This window comes from Ambystoma mexicanum, chromosome 3q (genome assembly GCF_040938575.1).
Source record: "Ambystoma mexicanum isolate Mex_15411 chromosome 3q, UKY_AmexF1_1, whole genome shotgun sequence".
Taxonomy (NCBI): Eukaryota; Metazoa; Chordata; class Amphibia; order Caudata; family Ambystomatidae; genus Ambystoma; species Ambystoma mexicanum.
In genome coordinates, this window is record NC_090926.1 from 1,268,860,389 (window position 1) to 1,268,881,481 (window position 21,093).

Sequence of the window (21,093 nt, forward strand, 5' to 3'; positions counted from 1 at the left end):
TCTCTTCATTTTGGGCAAAGGAAACTTTGGATAAGAGAACGCACCTTACACCCATTCCAGGTCAATCTTCTGAGTTCACACCAAACTTAGTAAAGGAGACAAGTATCCTGAAAACAAGAAGCAGATCCGTGGAACCGCTTGTGACCTTCTGGAAGGCTTTGTATCCTGGCCCTGCTGTTGTCCCGTCGGATCCCCTGTTTCTGAACGAACCTAGAAGGCTTGCAAGGGTGCTTCGACCCATTCGAATAGTGGGATCAACTATTCTCTGCACCTCCTGCTTAACCTGCAAGCAAGCCTTTTCGGAAGAGTTCCTGAACCGTCTAGTGATCTAGCCAGCTCGTACGGGACCTTTGCCCTGGAAACGCGGCCGTTTTGAGTTTCGACTTGAGCATTTGAAGACCGTAAACAGTGGGTATAAGGCACTCGCCCGCAGAGTTTTGTACACTTAGCATTCCTAAGTCTGGAATTAACAGACTACGCCTGAACCTGAGCATACGTGGTCACTGTGCCGCCCAGCTGTGGTGACGATCTTCGTGGGTGCTTTGCTGCTGTGCCGCCCTGTGCCCTAAGACTCGCTGCAGTGGAACTGGCACAATCCCTTTACCAGGAGTGGAGAAAGATATTCCTAATTCATGGAACCTGCTCTGCCCTCTTGGTGAGACCCTTCTTGAATAGTGGGAAGTTATTCTTCATCACCTCAACCACCTTCCTGAGTGGCTACAGCCCCTTAAAGAGACCCCATTTTGAACTTAACCGCAGAATTGCGTGCTCCGGCACTGAAAGTACTTTTGAGCTCAAGGCTCCACTCATCGTAGGGACTGGACTGCCTCTAAGTTAGGGTTTGAATTGTTGAAGGACTGCCTAAGATATATTTGTACTGTGTGACCCCTTTCTTTGCAGGTTGTGGATCTCTACTGTGTAATATTCCTTTAGGCCATTGGTTACTGAACATATGTTTCATAGTTAGTGTTGTGTTGGCTTTGTTAATACTGCTGAAGATTGTGTCGTTTACTGTATGTGCTCATTGTGGGATTTCAATCACCCTCACCCTTCCTGAGACCTAGTCTTGACCGCCGCCAATGCTACCTTGATTGGTCTGGCTTGTCTAGAAGGTTACTCTGTTCCAAGAAACTAGGATGGCCTTCTGAACCTCTGCGCACCAGGTCAGACTTCAGAAATCCGTCTTAACAATCGATGCTGGGTCTTGGCAAAGATATCGAGGCTCTTTATCCAGAAGTTCTCTCATTCCTTCAGAGTGGTGGATTGGGTTGGAAACTGTACCTGCAGGGCGGAATACTCAGAGGAGTTCCTGGAATGGTGACTCCTCTTCTTTGATGAAGAAGAATGATGCCTCAAGGAGTAATTTGGGGAATAGGACCTCTTGTCTTTCTGGGTCAGAGAATTCTCTTCCTACTTCCTCTGCTAATCACCTGGTGGCTTTGATGGAGCCCTTTTGCCACTGCTGTGGCAAAAGGTAAAGAGCCTTGCGGCATACTCTCTCAAGGCATTTGGATGCATGGATTGGGTTTTGTTTTTCCTACAGGAAGTATAAATAAACCCTGGTAGGGTTTGGAGACAGATGCTTGCCTCCCACAACACAGGCAGGACTTGAAGCACAAGGCCTTACTGGAGGGCAAGACCTAGTCAAAGCTTTAAAAAGGTGGCATTCCTGAAGTGTACAGAGTGCACAGTAAAACGGAACTGAGGGAATGCGGCGTTGTGGCTCTATATATACAGGCTTCCATGTCATGGCCAGTGGGGGCCCCATAGAGGCAATGACGCAGAGTCCCGCTGCCCCCCACTGGTGGCGAAAATGTTTCCAAAGACAGCTGGCACTGGAGATAGAATACCATAAATGAGGGTTCTGTGGGAAGAGCAAATCCAATAGAATACACAAAAACATTGTAATATGTTTCTAGACCTCCGAAGTATGGCCTTACTTTGTATCAAGAAAGCATAAAAAACATTCTTCCAACAATTGCGCACCACTTTAAATTATGCCTGTGGCAAACACATGTAGGATCCTTTGGCAGGTTTTGCAACACTTTCAGGTTTAAAAATGGTCTACCGCTTCTGTCATAGATTGATAGAGTTAATCAAAAAGTAGTTAAACTTCCAAAGTCAGCAGTAGTTGGATATAGACCATTTCTGAGGGGAATAGCCAGTGAATGTTTGTGACATCACAAACATTCACTAAATTCCCATGCAACTTGGGGTTGGCGGATGTCATACAAGACATTAGTGAACTGCAACAATTGTAATTCTGTGGTAGTAGCATGCATTGCCTGCTTCACCCAGCAAAACGGGTTCTCTCCTCCTGCATTTCAAGCATGTTTTTGAGTAAAATAATGTATAAAGCATAAAACATCCACTTTGGGAGTCACCTGTAATGTGACATACCATAAGATTAAGTCATCCAAGTAACCACCAGATTAAAGTCTCTGTAAATATGAACACCATAGTTAACTGAGCCGAACAACTATAACTTTTCCAAATGATATTAAGTACCCTATGCAAGTTTGGTTCAATTTTGGTTTGTGACAGATATGGCCAAATATTGGGATGTTGTGTATAGCTTATGTAGAAAACCTTTAGCACATAAAGACATTGCTTTATGCGGTATACTCTTATTATGACATTACAGCCATTTGAATCTGGAAGTCCTATTCTAATGGCATGTTCTCACAGTGCAATATTTAGTTGACTGAAACACCTCTCTGGTCATTGGATGCAACACACTGGGTTCCTACCTAAAATCTCAGCATGCCCAGCCTCAAACATGCCCTGTGCCTGTTCTGGGCCGCGGGAAGCTGCCCTGGGACAGAGCATTTTGAATGAAAAGGCTACATCCCGCTCATTTCTCTCACTTAGCTATGATGTCAATATGCAGCAGCCATACTTTGTGAAAACTAGGGTCTCCCTAAAGGTCAAGAACCAACCCCCCACCTAAAGGAGCCCTGCTGGGTTCCCACTTCTGTGCGACTATGACCTGTGTCCACATCGGTGTATCGGCTCAGCGAGCGTTCTGATGTGCGATGGCTGCGTTCCCGCCGGCGCTGGTGATGTCGCTGGCCCTCCTCCGGAATGACTCTTTCCAGCGAGTAGTCGTCCAATCGGATGCCTTTGGAGCGTGAGTGCCCCAGCATGGAGGCCGAGCGCTTCATTGGGCTGCCGTCTGTTATAGTCTGTAATGGAAAAACAGAGATGACCAATGAACCTCACACCCATTACTGGACAGAGCATGAGATGGGCCCGGCCGTGGCAAATAAAGATTAGTGGCAGTGGTGAATGGGGATGAAGGGCAGTGAGACTCTGGATAAAGGACTGTGGAGAAGAGAGAAGAAGTAGCATTGGATAATGTTTATGACCGGTAGTGGAGAATCTGGTTAATGGGCTGTGGAGAACTGATATGAAATGGCATTGGAAAATGTTGATGAAGGGCAGTGGAGTCCCTGGATCAATTGCTGCGAGACACGTGAAGGGCTGTAGAAAATGTGTATAGCTAGCTCAGTATACTCTGGGTGATTTCTGTGGGCAATGTGACTACATGGCAGAAGATATTGCGAGAAGATCTGTGGAGAATGTGAATGAATGACAGTTGAGCATATTATATCAATATGTGAACGAACAGGCAACAAAACCACACCCTGGCTGTGTCCAAATGAAATAGAACACACCTTTACTATGGGTCCTAGAACTAAAGAGCAGAGCATTGTTGAAATGTTCACCATTTTACGAGGTTGAGGCTTAAGGTCTCTATATGTTTTTATATGATTGTCTTCCACAAAAAGAAACATGACAACGTGAAAGGTTGGGCTCCCTGTGGTCCCAGAAATAGAAAGGCTCATAGAGCAGAGAGAAAGGCTATCATATCTTTAACTCAGTTTCCCTGGGATCAATCCAACACAAAATATGTTATTCTTGTATGCCATAAACAAATAATAATAAGTTACTCACTGTAGTGACTAACATACTCTTAGTCCATAGCCCCCTTTCCTCCATACTGTAAGGGCATCCCACCAGAAAAAACTTTCCTCCCCTTTAAATTTAGAGGCGCGCGGGGGCGCGGCCCAGGGAGCATGCGCTGCCCTGACTCTGCCCTCTGGCGTCACACCTCAGTCTCCACTGACGTTTCGACAATAGATGTAACATTGCCTAATGACACCGGTATTATTAGGGGGGAGGTTGGTGGGACGTATGGAGGAAAGGGGACTACGGACTAAGAGTACGTTAGTCACTACAGTGAGTAACTTATAATTACTCCTACTTCCTGTCCCCCTTCCTCCATATTGTATGGGTGATTACAACTGATTGTAGCCCCAGGGTGGAGAGGAGACCCTCCTTAAGCAAATAGGTTCCTGAGAACCGCCTGTCCGAAAGCCGCATCAGATCTGGAGCCGGCATCCAAACAGTAATTCTTGCAGAAAGCCGAGGGTGAGGAAAGCCGCCCTGCTTATCACTTGCCAAGGGACATGGCGCTGGAATGCGATGGCCGTTGCCTTGGCCCTGACTGCGTGGCCATGCATGTTGGTCGGGAGCGGCTTGTGCTGGCCCTCATAGGCTTCCTTGATGGCTTAGACCATCCAGCGGGGTATGGAGGCCTTAGAGGCCTGATAGCCTGGCCATGAGCCTCCGAAAATGACAAACAGAGCGTCCGACTTGCAGAAGCCCTTGGTCCTGTCCAAGTAGAATTCTAGGGCACGCCTGACATCCAGGCAGTTTCTTCGTTCAAGTGAAATGCAAATTGAAGTTTGGGCAGAAATGCCGGGTGCGTCCACATGACTACCTTGTTCTTGTGAAAGGTGGTATATGGTTCAGAGGCGACCAACGCCTGGATCTCTCTGACTGTGCGAGCCGAGGTAAGACCGACTAGTAAGGCTGTCTTGATGGTGACCAGTCTGATGTCCACGGACGCCATTGGCTTGAATGGTTTGTGCGCCAGGGCGCCAAAGACTATGTTATGGTCCCACACCGGGTGAGGTCGCTTGACGGGCGGGTAGAGCCTTGTGAGACAAGTCAGATGTTTCTTGACTATAGGGTTAGAGGAGGAAAAGATACCCTCCTACAAGTTCCTGTAAGCCCCAATGGCTACAAGGTATGTGCGGCAGGAGTCCACCTGTACGCCCAAATAAGCGAGGTGCGTCAAAAAGGGGAGCACGTCGTCCAATTTGCAGGTGTAGGTACGCGTCCTTCAGGTCCATGGAGAACATCCAGTCTCCCTTGTTCAATGTCTCCGCTATAAAAGCTGGCGTAACCATCTTGAATTTTTGCAGGGCTAAGGAGAGGTTGTGGGTGGAAAGGTCCAGCACAACTCGCAGGCCCGCCTGGTTCTTATTTTGAATGGCAAAAATCCTGGAGTAGAAGCCAAAACTGCGCTGGGAGGCTGGAACTTCCTCCAGTGCCTGGCTCTCAATGAGACCGGATCTCCGCCAAAAGAGTTACTGTCCCAAACTCTGGGAGTGGAGGGGAGGAGGGAGGAGAGAGGAGAGGCTGGGATAGGAAGGCGGTACCCCGTGGATACTATGGAGAGGATCCAGGGGTCCGCGAAATACTGCCATCAGAATTTGGAGACACATGGACATGTCATGCCCTCTTTCCTTCGAAGGCTGAAGAGGAGGACTGTAAAAAGCCCTTACTCCACCCTCCCCCTTTTTTTTGCTTGCACCGGTTCTGAGACGGCGTGCGGTCCGGCTGCCTGAATCTGCGTTCCTGGAAGCCGCAGAATCCTCCATAAGTACGACCCTTCTCCGAGCGCTGCTGAGATTGGGTTTACGATTTGAGCGTGGTCTTTGTAAGAATGGATAAAGACTTTGCTGTTTGTGAGCTGTTCTTCTTTTTGTCCAGCTCTTCGTCCGTTAGAGGAGTGGAAGGGGACCCCCCCCTCGAACGGTAGATCTAGAAGAATGCGCTCCTGGACATCAGGGTTGCATTTCGCTGCCTGGAGCCAGGCTGTTCTCCTCATGTCCATGGCTGAGATATCGATATGAGCACCTGTGGATTCCATGAGGTCATGCGCCACAAGCTTGGCTTCTGCTAGCCCGGCCTTAAAGCGTGATTGGCATTGGGTGGGGTGTTCCGGGAGGAAGTCCGCAATTACCCGCCATAACAGTTGGTTGGCGGCAGCCAGCATGGCATGCGCCGGCCTGACGCAGGTGCAAGCAGGCGTTTCAGTAGATCTTCTTGCCGTATGCCTCCAAGATCTTCTACTCCTTGCCTAGCAGCACCGCAGAGGAGGAGGAGGCTGAGGACGACTGAGGCTTGGAGTATAGTGATCCCGCAGCGATCACCGAGGTGTGTGGCTGAGGATGGGTCGAGAGCAAGAGTGTATCCTCCTCCATCTGCCTGTACTTGGCGTCTAGTCGTCAGTTGATCGGCTGGATTGAGTGGGGCTTGAGCCAACCCTTCTTGGCCAGGGAGACTACATCTGTTTGCAGTGGAATCCCCGTGTTGGTAGAGGGGCGTCTTGTGAGGACTTCAGCCAGAACCCCCTCTGCCGGCTGTTCGACCTCGGGTTGGGGGAGGCCCAGGTACTCCACCAGGCCAGCAAGACGTTCATGGAAGGCCCTAGCTGAGGATGGCATGTCCGGATCTTCCTCCTCGTCCGTATCCTGCAGATATTGTGGAGGAGTAGGAGTAGATGGGGGCTGGGGTACAGGGGCCGCAGCCGGAGGCTGAGATGGCGGCGGAGGCTGCAGAGTTAGCTGTGGAGCAGGAGGAGGTGGGGTCTGGGGGCCCGATGGAGGCGTCCGTGGTGCTGTTAGCATGGTGGGGAGGACTTCCCTGACTGTGTCTTTGATGATAACGCCCATCTCAGGAGACCTCATGAGGCCGAGAAATTTCTCAAAGAGCACCTCCTCATTTCCCAAAGGGGCAGCAGGGGGCGCCGACAGGGTAGCGGGGGGCTGCTGGAGCCGCTGTGTACCCTGCCCATACGGACGCAAAGGAAAGTTGACCTGCGCAAATGAAGGGTACCTGTAGACCACGTACATGGTTGAGGCCGGTCCCACCTTGACACTCGTTCTTCGCCGAATTCGTGGAATGGCGTTGGACGGGTGCCCCTTTCTGGCGCGGCAGGCATTTTGTTGAGCTGCCTGCCACGTGTTGCTTAGCCCGCTGGGCCCGGCCTTGTCCAAGACTCTTGCGTATGGATCACAAGGCCGGTAGGTGTAAGACCCTCGACCCGTGGGTCGGTAGAGCTGCGTTTAGGCGCCCCCTCGGACGCATTGCCGGTTTTAGGGCCTAGCCCCTCGGACGTATAGCCGGTGTTTGAGCGTAGCCCCTTGGCCATTGTGCGGTAAAAGGGCGTAGCCCCTCGGGTGTAGACCCGGTACAAGAACCTTCCAGTCCTTCGAAATTGCGCCCAGGAGGATCAGAGGACCACTCGACCCGAAGGCCGTTAGCTGTAGCAGCCTCGGGGCACGTGCCGGTAGAAGGAGCTGGCCTGTCCCTCCCGCGCTGGAGAGTCCCTGGGAAGGAGTCTCCCTTGCGGGGTGTGCCGGAAAATATTGGCCCTACCTTGGGCTTGGTTTGATGCTTCACAAAGTTCTTGAGATCCTCTGGAGGTGACCTCTGAAAGAGCTCCCTCCACCTGGCTAGTCTGTTCTTCAGCACCTTCGAGGACATTGAGTCACACGCCGAACATGATTGCCAACCATGGTCTTGGCCAAGGAAAGTAGGCAGAGGTTGTGGGGGTCTGAAGTTGGGAAGAGCCGGTTGCAGGATGGACACCTGCTAAACCCTGTAGAAGTCGACATGCGCTGGGGAGGAGCTTGACACCTGAGGACCGAGTACCTGAATGATAGATAAGACAAAAAAAAAGACAAAGAGAAGAAGTATCCGCACGTTGAATTACATGGCTGAAGCCAAACCCAGGAACGCTGGTGAATTCGGCCCGTTCCTGTCGACGCGGAAAAGGGGACTGGGGTGTGGCGCTGGAGGGCGGAGTCAGGGCAGTGCATGCTCCCTGGGCCGTGCCCCCACGCGCCTCTAAATTTAAAGGGAAGAAGGATTTTTCTGGTGAAAAAGGTTCCGTCTCCAGTCCCTCGGAAGGGATGTCCTTACAGTATGGAGGAAAGGGGACGGGACGTAAGAGTATATTACTTAACTCCTGTAATGTTAATTCTGATGGATATGATGATTCCTCCCACAGATTCCTAATCTTATTAAATGCACCTCAGTCACAGTCTGGTCCAGAATGTTTTCTCAGGCACCAGATGGTGCCGAACAGTTCTGAAGGTGGCTTAATCAACACTCCTTAGTGCCAGAAGGGAAACAGGTTAACAAGTAATGTTCTTTCTGTGGATTCTTCTGCCACTGATTCCTCATCTTAATAGATTATCCCCTCAGCATCAGCTGGTTGGCAACATTCGACAGAGGCTGTAGTCCTTCTCAATTTCATCTCATCGACCTCGCCATGACTCGATCGCACCACTCCTCGAGTTCCGATGTGATATTGGCGATCGTACTTAAGGCGTGCACTACATCCGCACACCTCAGGGCGCCCCCTTCTTTCCCTAAACCACCAAGCTTTCTGGTGATGACTGCGCAGACATTAGAATAATTTACCTACCTCAGTAACGTACCTTTCTGATGGATGTTCCTCCCACGGATTCCTCATCTTAGATAAACTCCTATAGCAGAAAAAGACTGTAGGAGGTGGGGAGAAGCGAACTCCGTAGCCATCAAGTAATAATGTGTTGTAGGACAGCTCAGTGTTGCTGCCAAAGCGGGGGTCTTGAGTTTTGCAATTGTGTGAATCTACTCCACGTTGCAACCTGGCAAATATCTTTGACAGGGTCTTATCTCTGGAGTGCCGAAGTTGCAACTGCAACCCTGGTTTCGGCGATTTTTTTTTCTTGCTCTAGAGTAGCATTCCGAGACACATAACACAATCTAGTGATGGTTTGTTTGGTCACTCCCTTGCCTGTCTTTGGGCTGGTGTAGCCTGTAAAGGGCTGGTTTTACAGTCTGTTGGGATTAGTTCTTGTCTTGTAAGAGTTCAATGCACTTTGTGGGTCAAGTCTATGTAGCCTTTCCTCCTCCTTAGAGAGTGGTGAGGCGGGCAGTAAAAGGCTGGTAACCCTGATCGTTACCATGCCCTTTGAAAAGGTTGTGAAGGGTGGTTTGCAGGACAGGACTTGTAGCTCACTGATCCTATGTGCTGATGAAATTGTGATGAGGAAAACAGTTTTACATGTAAGGCGCCTCAATAGACACAAATGCATTGCTTCAAATGGTGATGCCATTAGGAATGTCAATACTAAATTTAAGTCTCACGCCGGCACCACAAAAGGGGTCGGGGGAAATGTGTTTGGCAGTTTTTTCAGGAATTGTATCTCAATAAGACCGCTTGTGCGTGGGCTTAAAAATAGACAGTGCTGCCAGATAGCCCTTAACAGTGGTAACGTGAAGCCCTTGACTAGCAAGGTCTAAAATTAATGACGGATTCTAGCCTGAAGTGCCCTAAATAAAAGGATCCCAGGCTAGACACTAGGACCATTTTCGAGCTACAGAGCCCTAGAGGATATATCTGTTACCCTGTGAGACACACCTAATGACAATACAGATAGATGAATCAGTACCATAAAACGGTGCGGCATCGTAAATAATATTTGTGTCCAAGTGACTACTAGGAGAGAATGTCAAAACAGGTTGTCCGGTAGGATTATCAAGGATGACCACAAACCAGGGAAAAATAATCTGTTACAAGATATAACTATGATGTACTAATTGCCCCTGATGAATGTCCGGCGTACTGGAGCTGATAGGACAGAAACCTGGACAAGTGGGGCTATTAGTGGGAGCGTATTAATGATGTTGAGGAAAACATATAGTTGAGCAAAATATGCTGAAGTATGACATTAATCTAAGTGTCAAAAGGAATTGATGTTGGCCTTTCTAGTATATTTACATTTGTGAACACACTAGTGTTTTGTGTTTTTATGTATGTATTTTAATATTTTTGTATGATCATCTAGGTGCATTAACTTTAAACACATGGATTTGTATTCAATTGTATTATGTATAAACAGTATAATAGGGTTCTGTTATTTATTTAAGGCTCCTTAGATTCCCTAGTTTTGTGGATGAGTTGTTTTGGTAATACACTGGGGTATACCTTCCTTTGGTCGGATTATTTGCAGTTATTGCCTCCTTAGTGGATTTCACAGTGGGAGTACCAGTGTGTTATATATGTAAAATGAACAACAAAACCTTTAAGATGTCACAGAGAAAGGGATTGATATGATTAGCTCTGCATCAGCTGCACCATTTTTTCCAATGGCAGTGATGGAGAGCCTTTGCTGTTGGTCTACTGGCCGAAAGCACCACCTCCATTATGTCTTCAGGTAGGTCCCAGTCTTTATACCTCAGCCTTTCAGAAGCTAATCGTGCAGGTTGAGCATACCTATACTTTGGTGCTTTGCTGAAGAACCAGGCTTCTCTCTTGGGATAGTAGGTAGTTGCTGAGAATGATGCAGTGGAGGAAAGATGGCCATATGGAGAAGGTCAGGGTATCACGTCCTCCTAGCCCAATCCAGGGCAATAAGGATCATGGTTGCTCATTTGGGGGATGACAGAAATCTGTGGAAAGGCATACAGGAGTTGGAAATTCTAGTCCACTATGAATACGTCTCCCAGTGCCCCTCTCGGGGGAAATTCCATGGAGCAAAAGAATGTGCACTTCCTGTTGACACTGGTTACAAACAGGTCTACTTGAGGAGTCCCCACAGGGCAATGATCGCTGGCAAGACTTCCTGGCACAGCTCCCATTCGTGTGAGACTGAGCCCTGCCTGCTTGTGGTCTCCATCCCGGTCAGGTGAATTGCTGTCAAGGACATCTTGTTTTGTAACAGGCAAAACAGAGCTGCATTGCATCACTGCACAGTGGGAGTGGCCCTAGATCCCCTCCCCTATTGATGTAATGCATGGCCACCATGTTTTCCATCATGATCAGAACAGACTTCCCCTGAATGGAGGGAAAGAAGTCTGCTCGTCCTCAGGTCTTGCAAGTCTATGTGCAGTTTTGTCTTCGCCAGGAACCACAGTCCACTCACCATCAGTTTGTTCAGGTGAGCACCCATCCTTTCAGTGATGCGTCTGTAACTACAGTCGCCTCTGGCCATGGTGGCTACAACAATTCTCCCACCATCATATTCTCCCTGCGAGTCCATCACAGGTGATCATGTGCAACTCCATCCGGGACTTGAATCAAGTCCATCATGCTGTTTGAGAATTGTGACCATTGAGATCTGAGGGCCCACTGCAGAAATTTCATTTCCATTCGGGTCTCAGGCACCAGGAAAATGCAGGAATGCCATGAGACTGAGCAACCGTACAAAGTCCATGGCTGGCACATATGGGGTGGTTTGAAATATGTTGACCGCCTCTTCAATGTGTAGAGCCTTGTCCTTGGGAGGATAAGCCTTGCTCGAGGGAGAGTCCTGAACCGCTACAATGAACAGGAGCATTCGGGAGAGTGTCACTAGATACTTCTAGAAGTCGAGGGATAAGCCCAGTTTGTGAAGTAGGTGTCAAGTACCAGTTCACGTCGCTGAAGAGGTCTTGATGATGACTCCCTGGCCTCGGCCTGTGGTGACTTGAGTCAAACAAGGCAGGCAGGTACCAAGGAAGCAGGCAAGGCACCAGCAAAGGGAAGGAAGAAGGTAAGACAGGGTTAAGCCGACTGAAAAGGCAAGGCAAGAAGGACTGAGCGCATTCAGACGTGTTCGTTCTGTGTAGAGGCAGAGCTTAAATGCACCAAAGCCGAAGGCGGCATTGCCATGGTTCCCCATGATGCGGAGGCATCTGTGCATGCATGAGAGACCAGTGTAGTTTTTCCTCACATGCCCTCAAGCCGCGACAGGCTGCGGCGGTGGCAGGTCCAGGACCTGACAGGAGGTAGCAGGTGTGATTTAGATGGTCCACAGTCTGAATCAGAGACTGAACTCTGATCAGTCAAAAGTCCAGGCAGGGATGAATGTGAATTCTTCCTTTCCTGCGACTGGCTGCTACCACGGCCAACAGTTTGATGAAGACCTTCGGGGTATAGTTGAGCCCGAATGCCAAACTTGGAACAGGTAATGGGAATTGCCTAGGATGTGCTACAGGTAATTCCTTTGCTTTGGATGGATTTCCACATGAAAAAAAGCATCCTTGAGGTTGAGTGTTACCAACCAATCCTGGAGCGCCAGGGCTTGCAGGATCTGCAAGAGTATTACCATGTTCAACTTGTCCTTTCTGAGAAACTTGTTCAAGTGTCTAAGGTCCAAGAGGGGTTAGACCTCTGTCCTTTTTTGGGTCCAGAAAATAAAAGGAGCATCACCCCCTTCTCATTTCCACTTGTGTTACTGGCTCAATGAAAACATTCTCCAACAGAGAGGCAATCTCTTTCTTGAGTAGTGGGTCCAGAACAGAGGGTGTCCAGGTGGGAGGAGGAGAGTCTGGTGGAGGCTTTAGAAAATGGAGGCAGTACCCTTGCGAGAATACCTGTCATGCGCAGGCATCCATAGAAATACCAAACCCTTCTGATAAATGGTGCAACAGACGTCCCCATACTAGAGTGGAATGGAAAAAGCGTTCAAAGCGGTTTTGCGACTGGTCTTGCACTGGAGGGGACTGAAGCAGGACTGGGTTGCTTTCGCTCCTCTTTCCCTTGATATCCTCGGAACAATTATGTGGCCCGCTCTGGCAGTTGTTTGCTTGCCCCTTTGGCTGGCATACCTACAGTAGCTAAGCCCGAGTGCGCAAAGGGCATCGTCTGGGTGATTACCTGCTGTTGTGCTGTGGCTGCTACACTTTCGTCGTTGCTGAGGACGTCGCGGAGGTGTTGGAAAGCGGTGTGTGGAAGGCGGAAAGGCATAAAAGGGAAAGATCCTCGTTGCGCCGTAGCGCTGCCTGGCCCCGCCCCCTCGCCCGCCCCCTGCTCCACCCACAGGAAGGAAGTTCCATTTATTGTTCACCCAGACACCCTTGCGGCGCTAAGCCCGAGCGCGCAAAGGGCATCGTCTGGGTGATTACCTGCTGTTGTGCTGTGGCTGCTACACTTTCGTCGTTGCTGAGGACGTCGCGGAGGTGTTGGAAAGCGGCATGTGGAAGGCGGAAAGGCAGAAAAGGGAAAGAACATCGTTGCACCGTAGCACTGCTTGGCCCCGCCCCCTCGCCCGCCCCCTGCTCCACCCACAGGAAGGAAGTTCCATTTATTGTTCACCCAGACACCCTTGCGGCGCTAAGCCCGAGCGCGCAAAGGGCATCGTCTGGGTGATTACCTGCTGTTGTGCTGTTTGGCTGCTGAACTGCTCACTGCGGCTCCACTACTCTTTGTAGGCTGCAGCCACACGAGGCCGGATTACGACAAGAAGCCTTGCACAGAGGAGCTGCACGACAACATGAAGCCCACCGCTGTTCACTTGGATGTATCAGGAACTGGTTTGAGAACTCGCCTTCAGGTAAGGCAAAGATTTGCATCTCTCCCTGAAGTGAATGGAAGTCCTGAGCATGCATTAACAATGCCAGTGCTTAAACAATCCCGCTTACCCTTCTGCACTAAGAAGCGTAAAAGCTTATCTGTGGGGGCAACCACGGCCGATATGGCTAGCGACGAACCTCAATTGTCTGATGTGGTAAAGGAAGATTCTTTGCGATTGGCACCAAAGTCACCTGTTCTACCCATGGCTTGCACAGTCCCCACTACAGGAATGACCATGAGTCAATTCTCTATCCCCCTCGCAACTGCGAGATTGTATGAGGATGGTATTGACCAGGAGAAGGTGGCCGATATAACTATTGGTGAATCAGAAGAGTTTAGCCAAACGGACTGTACCGCCCCCCTAAAAGATCAATCTAAAAGCTTGGGTAAGCTAAACCAACCTGCAGGGGATATACTCGAGAAAGCCTCAGTCATCCCTGCTAATCAGGTGCTTGAAAAGACGATGCAGATGTTAGATCCAATAAGCAAATCTGATGTTAGGAATGACTTGCTCAGCTCGATTCCATCTTTAATCCCTCCAAAAAATGAAAATGACTCCTTAAACATGCCGATCAATGAATTAGTCAGAGGTACAATCACATCTAGAGTTGACATATGTAAGAGCATGATGGGTTACTATATTAGTCCGGTAGAGGCAATGACTTCCCCTACGCAGACTAGAAACGGAACCACAAAGGGACCTCTACTGCCAGAGACTGTATGGGAAAATGGAGACCAGTGGGACATAATTGAGATGGGAAAATGGGACAAAGCCCTCCAGGACTCTACTAGCGAAATGGGAGAAATGTCTACATTCAGGATCCATGGACAAAAGCCCAATAACAATTGACATCTTCCAGCCATACAGGGAAGATTATAGAAATCAGGTTCCCATGGATAAAAGTATTCAAATAAACATCCAGATGGGTGAAAGGGACCTGCCTTCAAACGACTCTATAGAACAAGAGATCCCGTCCTTGATTCTATATAAGGCTATATCTGAGACACCTCATACTAAGGGGATGCTCGCCCCTAAGGCACGGCTAGAAAAGAAAGCCCTGATAGACTTCGAAAGAGCCACTCCACCAAGTACCCCAGATACCAACGAAAATATAATGTTGCCGCCAGTCAGCCTGAGTAACTCAAGCTTAGCTAATAAAATCTTGCAAGATATTAGTATACTGACAGGGAAAATTGAAAGAGAAAAAAGAAGGAGTATATTGCTAATAAGTGAGAGGATGGCAGTAATGGATAAGGAACAAACTAAAGGGAGCTCCTTTGAGGTTGAGGCTGAAGGATCTGGGACATTTGCAACAGAATCCCAAAGAGACTATAGGCTAATAAAACCGCCTCAAAGATCACCACTTGAGAAGGCAAACCTATGTCTTGAGGACCGATCGAAAAGCTCAAAAATCCAAAGACAACCGCCGGAAACTCAAATGATAACGAAAATGACTCGAAAGATCGAAATCAGTGTTCAGAGATCTTTTTGAAAGATCAAATTACATATTTAATCAACAACGCTTACAAACTTGGAAGAGAAAAGAACACGGAACATATCCAACAAGTGGTCATGACTTCGTTGAATATCACACTGGCACCTTTCCTAAAATTGTACGAGGCGATAAAAGATTCCGTTCAAGAGTTGACTACTACTAACATACAAATAAAAGAGGCAAATATACAAACGGACTTGTCTTTTGCGGAATCTGAATATAAGAATGGACAAAGAAGCTGAACAGACCCAGCTTTGGCAAAATCGCCTCACCGAATGAGCAAGAAGAGATGCTAATGACAAGTCTCTATTGATGGAGGCGGTCCTGGAGGATTGTAAGTGGATGAGAAGCCTGCACAAACAGACCAAAGATGAGGTCCACTTGGGAGAAAATCCCTGTAGAGGAAAAGGTCCCATGAAATTGAATCAAGGCAAAGTGACACACCCCAAGCAAAAAGAACCTATGCTTGAAGAAGTTATTCTAATTTCCCCCGGATGCAAGGAGGGGGGAAACGTGATCCAACAACTCAATCAGAGAAATCCAACTTCGCTATTTTTCTAGGTGGTGCTTCCAAGGACCAGTCCCAAGAAAAGAGGAAAGAGGTGGGGAAAAAAACTATTGAAAATGGGAATAAAACAAAAAACGAAGTTCTAAAACGGAAAATAAATGGTTCTAGAGCATTCCTGAGGAATTTAAGAACACCACCAAGAAGAGAAAATATTCAACAGGCAAAGAAGCTGTCACGCTCACCTGATTCCCACGGAGGCGCAGGTCTGGCTTCGACTGCTGATGCTTCTTCAATGGTGAAGCGCAGGACTCTGATGATGGACAGGAAGGGCCCCTCTACTCTGGCTTTTCTGGCTCGCAGGAATATTCCCCTGTGCGTGAAAAGGAAGTATTACCTACTGACGGAATAATGCTCAAGCCTCCCACTCCCTTCCAACCCTCCTCGATACCCTTCCACGCTTCCCTGTGAAGTCTCACCTTAGGGTCTGGAAGGATGAGTTCTCCATCCTGCTTCTGATGCAGGGGCGCGTTGAAACCCAGTTACTTCACTGGATTGAGGTTTGATGGGAGTTGAAAATAAGCTTGACTATTCATATGAGGCACTGTAAGAGTTCTGTTGCAAGTTCAAAAGTTCAAGCTTAATAATAATGTTCATTGTCTTATTGTAGCAAGTGCTAATGCTTATGTCTTTTTCCCCTTAGGGGCCGGGGTTTGGAATGCCGGAGATATGGCGCCGACCCGAAGTGTAAGTTCTGGATGAGCGTTCAGGTAATGTCTTTGCATTCGCTCATTCAATGTCTTTGTCTTTTTTCCCCATTGGGGCCGGGGTCCGGAATGCCAGGAAGCGGCAGGACCCGAAATGAAATGGGAATGACCCAACAGGTAAGTCTTAGAAGGAAACTGAGCTTTTCCTATTTCCCTTCCTTCTCTCACCTTGTTTTCTTGTCTTTTCTCTCTAGGCTCTGGGAAGTGGGTGCGGATCCAGATGATCGCTGCTGAAGATGGAGGCGCCCAGGAAATGTGAGTGAAATGCAGCGCTGCAGCGATCGAAGCGAAATGCTTTTAAAATGATGTCTTCCCTTTCAGGATCATCGGTGTGATGTCCCCGTGATGCAGATTTAGCAGGTAAGGTCTTCTTTCTCTCCAATTCTCTCTTATCTCCCTTTGCAGGATGCTGACAGGCGTGGCTGAAGTCCAGATGCAGGAGCTGACACGGTGAGCGTCCAGCTGCGAGGAGCAGAACAACGCGAAGCGTGAGTTGCTGATCGGGCGTGGTTTAAATAGCTTTGGAAGAAGTTCCAGTCATGTATCCTTCCACCGATCAGGTATGTATCCTTCCCCGACCACACCCAGGTGGAAAGTGGTCCCACAGGTAAAGTAGTTCCATTCAGGCCTCAAGAGGGCCTGGATGTAGCAGCATGGTCTGCATCAGGTAAGTGCACATTAAAACACTTGAACACATGTCTAGAAGGGCCCCAGGTTGGGCCCGCTGGCACTTCCCTGGGGGGAATGATGCCTGCCTCTGGGGTTGCTGGGTCGGACCTGGCTCCTTGTTCCCTCCGGGGGTTTTGGCTTGTTCGGAAATCTCCGGAGGAACCTTTGTATTAATCGAGGTGCGTGAACATGGTTACTAGGCTCCCACGATCTCTCCTGAGGTCCATATCCCTTCCAGTCAACAAGATAGAGGAGTTTTGACTTTAACACCTTGGAGTCTAAAATGTCTTTAACTTCGAATTCTAATTCCCCTTCAATTTGAACTGGGTCTGGAGGCTTGGACAGTCGGGTCCCTGGTTGTACTGGCTTCAAAAGTGATGCATGAAAAACTGGATGAATACGCATGTTAGACGGTAAATCCAGTTTAAAGGCCACGGGATTGATTATAGCCTTGATGGGATAAAGTCCTATGAATGTGGGATTGAAGGTTCGCGGGCCCTTGAGGGGTAAATGTTTTGTTGCTAGCCATACCTGGTCTCCTACTTGGTAAGGAGGAGTTTTACTTCGGTGCAAATCAGCATTTTCTTTATACTTTTTCTTGGCTTGCTGTAAATGAGTTGCAGCTTCTTTGAAGGCTCGGGTTATTGTGGAATGCAGATGATTTACTGCGGGCATTTCCAGGGTCAGAGGTGGATCTAGATCAGAGGTCCGAGGATGGTGACCATACAAAGTATAAAAAGGAGTTTGTCCGGTTCCAGAATGCACTGAATTGTTGTATGCATATTCTGCGATCCAAAGGATGTCTTTCCAATTTAACTCGGATTGGTGTAACATGCACCGAAGATATTGCTCGAGAGTCTGATTGATTCTCTCGGTTTGTCCGTCGGTCTGGGGGTGGTGGCTGGTGGATAACCGCACATCTATTTGTGCTAGTTGGCAACATTTCTTCCAAAAATGGGAGATAAATTGACTTCCACGATCCAAGACTAATATGGAAGGAAAACCATGTATGCGAACTATATTCTTCAGAAATCCCTTGGCCAAGGTGGAAGCTGACGGCAAACCTTTTAAAGGGATAAAGTGGGCCATTTTGGAGAATAGATCCACAATTACAAGGATAGTGTTGTAACCAGCACAAGGAGGCAGGTCAGTTATAAAGTCCATTGACAAGGTGTGCCATGGTGCTGGTGGAATATCCAAGGGTTGAAGTAGGCCGGCTGGCCTTTTCTTTTGACCCTTGTTTTGGGCGCAAATTCTGCAAGACAATACAAAAGACTTTATGTCTTTTCTCCAAGAAGGCCACCAGAAGTGGCATTTGATTTTTTCCTCCGTTTTAGCGATACCAGGGTGTCCTTCCATTAATGATTCATGATGATAGGCAATAACAAGTTCTTGCAATTCTTTACTTGGCAGAAACAACCGCTCCTGGAAGTAGGGTAAATCATCCTTAACGGTGTAATGAGGACCCTTTTGACTCCATTCCAGTAAGGCTGAAGAGTCTAGTAGTTGTTTTACTTGCGTTTGGATGTCCTCAATAGTTTGCAATGAAGTTAGGCCTAAGATTCTTTGTTCAGGTATGACTGGCACAGGTTCTAAACTCGAATTGGGTTCTTCCATGCCAAACCGGGATAAGGCGTCCGCTTTACCATTCTTGCAGCCAGGGCGATAGGTAATTACGAAATCAAATTCCGCAAAGAATAGAGCCCATCGGAGTTGTCGTGAAGATTGAGCTTTGGCCGTCTTTAAATATTGTAAATTTCTGTGGTCCGTAATTACGGTGATGGTGTGTCTTGCCCCGAGAAGGTAGTGACGCCAAGCCTTGAAAGCAGAATTAATAGCCAGTAACTCCTTGTCGGTAATTGCGTAGTTGATTTCAGGAGGAGAATATTTCCTGGACCAAAAGGCCACAGGGTGTAGTTGGTTAGTTTCTGGGTCTCTTTGCGACAGGACAGCTCCCATGGCCGAACTGGATGCGTCGGTTTCCACAATGTAAGGCAGATCTGGGTGCGGGTGCTTCAATACAGGTGCAGAGGTGAATTTGGTTTTCAGGTCCTGAAAGGCTTGTTCGGCCTCAAGAGTCCATTCAAAGCGTTTGTTTTTCTTTAGGAGAGCTGTGATGGGTTGGACTGTTCGGGAAACTTCCGGAATGAATCTTCGATAGAAATTGGCGAAGCCGAGCATGCTCTGAACTCCCTTCACCGAGCTAGGAGATGGCCATTTGAGGATGGCGTCCACCTTTCGCGAGTCCATTCGGACTCCTTGAGGTGTCAGGATGAATCCGAGAAACTCAACTTCTGTGGTATGAAAAACGCATTTTTCGAGCTTTGCAAATAGTCTGTTCTGGCACAATTTCTCAAGAACTGCCCTAACATGTTTTCTGTGATCGGATTCTGAAGAAGAGTACACCAGGATGTCGTCAATATAAACAATGACACAGACATCGATAAGTTCCCGAAGAACATCATTCATAAAGTACTGAAAGGCGGCAGGTGCATTGCACAAACCGAAGGGGATCACCCGATATTCGAAGAGACCAAATTTGGTGCGGAATGCAGTCTTCCATTCGTCGCCTTCTTTTATACGCACCAGGTGATAAGCTCCTCGGAGATCTAACTTGGTGTACACACAAGCGTCTTTCACCTGGTCGATAAGCTCAGGGATCAGGGGCAGAGGATAACGATTCTTAATCGTTATTTGATTTAGGGCGCGATAGTCTATACATGTTCTAAGGTCGCCCTCTTTTTTCGGCACGAAGAACAGAGCTGAGGAGACAGGAGACTTGGACGGGCGAATAAAACCATTGGCTAGGTACTGATCTAAATACTGACGCAAATGCAGGTTCTCAGGTTCCGTAAGAGCATAAATCCTACTACAAGGTAGTTGTGCATTGGGTACCAGATCGATTTGGCAATCATAAGACCGATGGGGAGTTAACGTGTTAGCCTGTTCCTTCTGAAAAACGTCTTGGAATTCTTGGTATTCTGACGGTAGCTGTACAGGGGTGGAAGTTGCTGAGGCTAGACCCATAACTGGATTTCTTGGATAACAAGTTGGTTCACAATCAGGAAAACTTATCTTCTTTGCTCGCCAGTCGATTCTGGGATTATGTGTTTCTAACCAAGGAATTCCAAGAATTACTTGAAATTGTGGGGCCTTGATCACATCAAACACGTTTGCTTCCCGATGTCCATCCTGACCCACCAGTGTCATTTCAACAGTGGAATGCGTTACAGGCCCTGAGGCTATTTCGGTTCCATCTACCGTAGTAATGATATCTTGGGTTACTTTCGGGCGGAGAGGAAGCTTAATCCTGGAAGCCAATTCACGGTCTATGTAGTTTCCAATAGCTCCACTGTCGATGTATGCTTTCACAGCATGCAACTGCTGAGGCTGTTTTGGGTCCACGAGCACCATTGGCATGACAAAGTGCGAGGTCAAAGACTTTGTTTTCAAGCTCGGCAAGCGGACCCCTACGCTTGTTGGGCTAGGTCGTTTCCCGAATCAGGTGTCAATAAATCGTTATCAGTGGCTCCAACCACCTTCTTAGGTGGTTTAACCGGACAATTTCGAAGAAAGTGACCGGAAGTCCCGCAATACAGACAAAGTTGCATTTGCTGCCTTCTCTCTCGTTCCTTCTGCATTAATGGTCCTTTAACACCGCCGATTTGCATAGGTTCGGATACGTCGGTACTCTTGGAGTTAGCGTGGGTTTTGATCGGTACTCGGGTTTCGTACTTGAACCGATCTGCTTTTCTATTTTGAAGTCTGTGATCAAGTTGAACCACCAAGTCTATGTAGTCTGCGCAGACCTGGGGTGGATCTACTATCTGAGCTAGAACATCCTTAAGCTCTCCGCGCACGCCTCGATGAAACAATCTGATCCTTTTGTTTTCTGGCCATCCAGTTTCCACAACCAGTCTATTAAAGGTGGCAACGTAGGACAGGAGATCCTGATTACCTTGTCGTAAGGATAGCAGCTCGTTATCAAGGGCCTGTCCTTGAGAGTGTCGAGCAAACAATCTTTCCATGCTGGCCTGGAAGCCCTGAAAATCCTGGAGAATGGGATCATCCTGATTTACCAATGGAATAGACCAATCGGCAGCACTGCCACTGAGGTAAGATAGTATAAAGGCTACATTGGTCTGGTCGTTAGGGAAGGCCCCGGGTCTGCATAGAAAGTGTAAACGACAT

At 48.2% G+C, this 21,093-nt stretch overlaps 1 protein-coding gene across 17 annotated transcripts in view; it reads right to left on the reverse strand.

The window, feature by feature from the left end:
• Positions 1 to 21,093, reverse strand: part of CACNA1A (calcium voltage-gated channel subunit alpha1 A) — a 2,932,691-nt gene that overhangs the window by 160,690 nt on the left and 2,750,908 nt on the right. For all 17 annotated transcript variants that reach the window (XM_069604327.1, XM_069604317.1, XM_069604315.1 and 14 more), the window contains one exon: positions 2,990 to 3,185. In XM_069604327.1, coding sequence (XP_069460428.1) covers positions 2,990 to 3,185 — 196 coding nt within the window. The remainder of the gene's footprint in view (positions 1 to 2,989; positions 3,186 to 21,093) is intronic.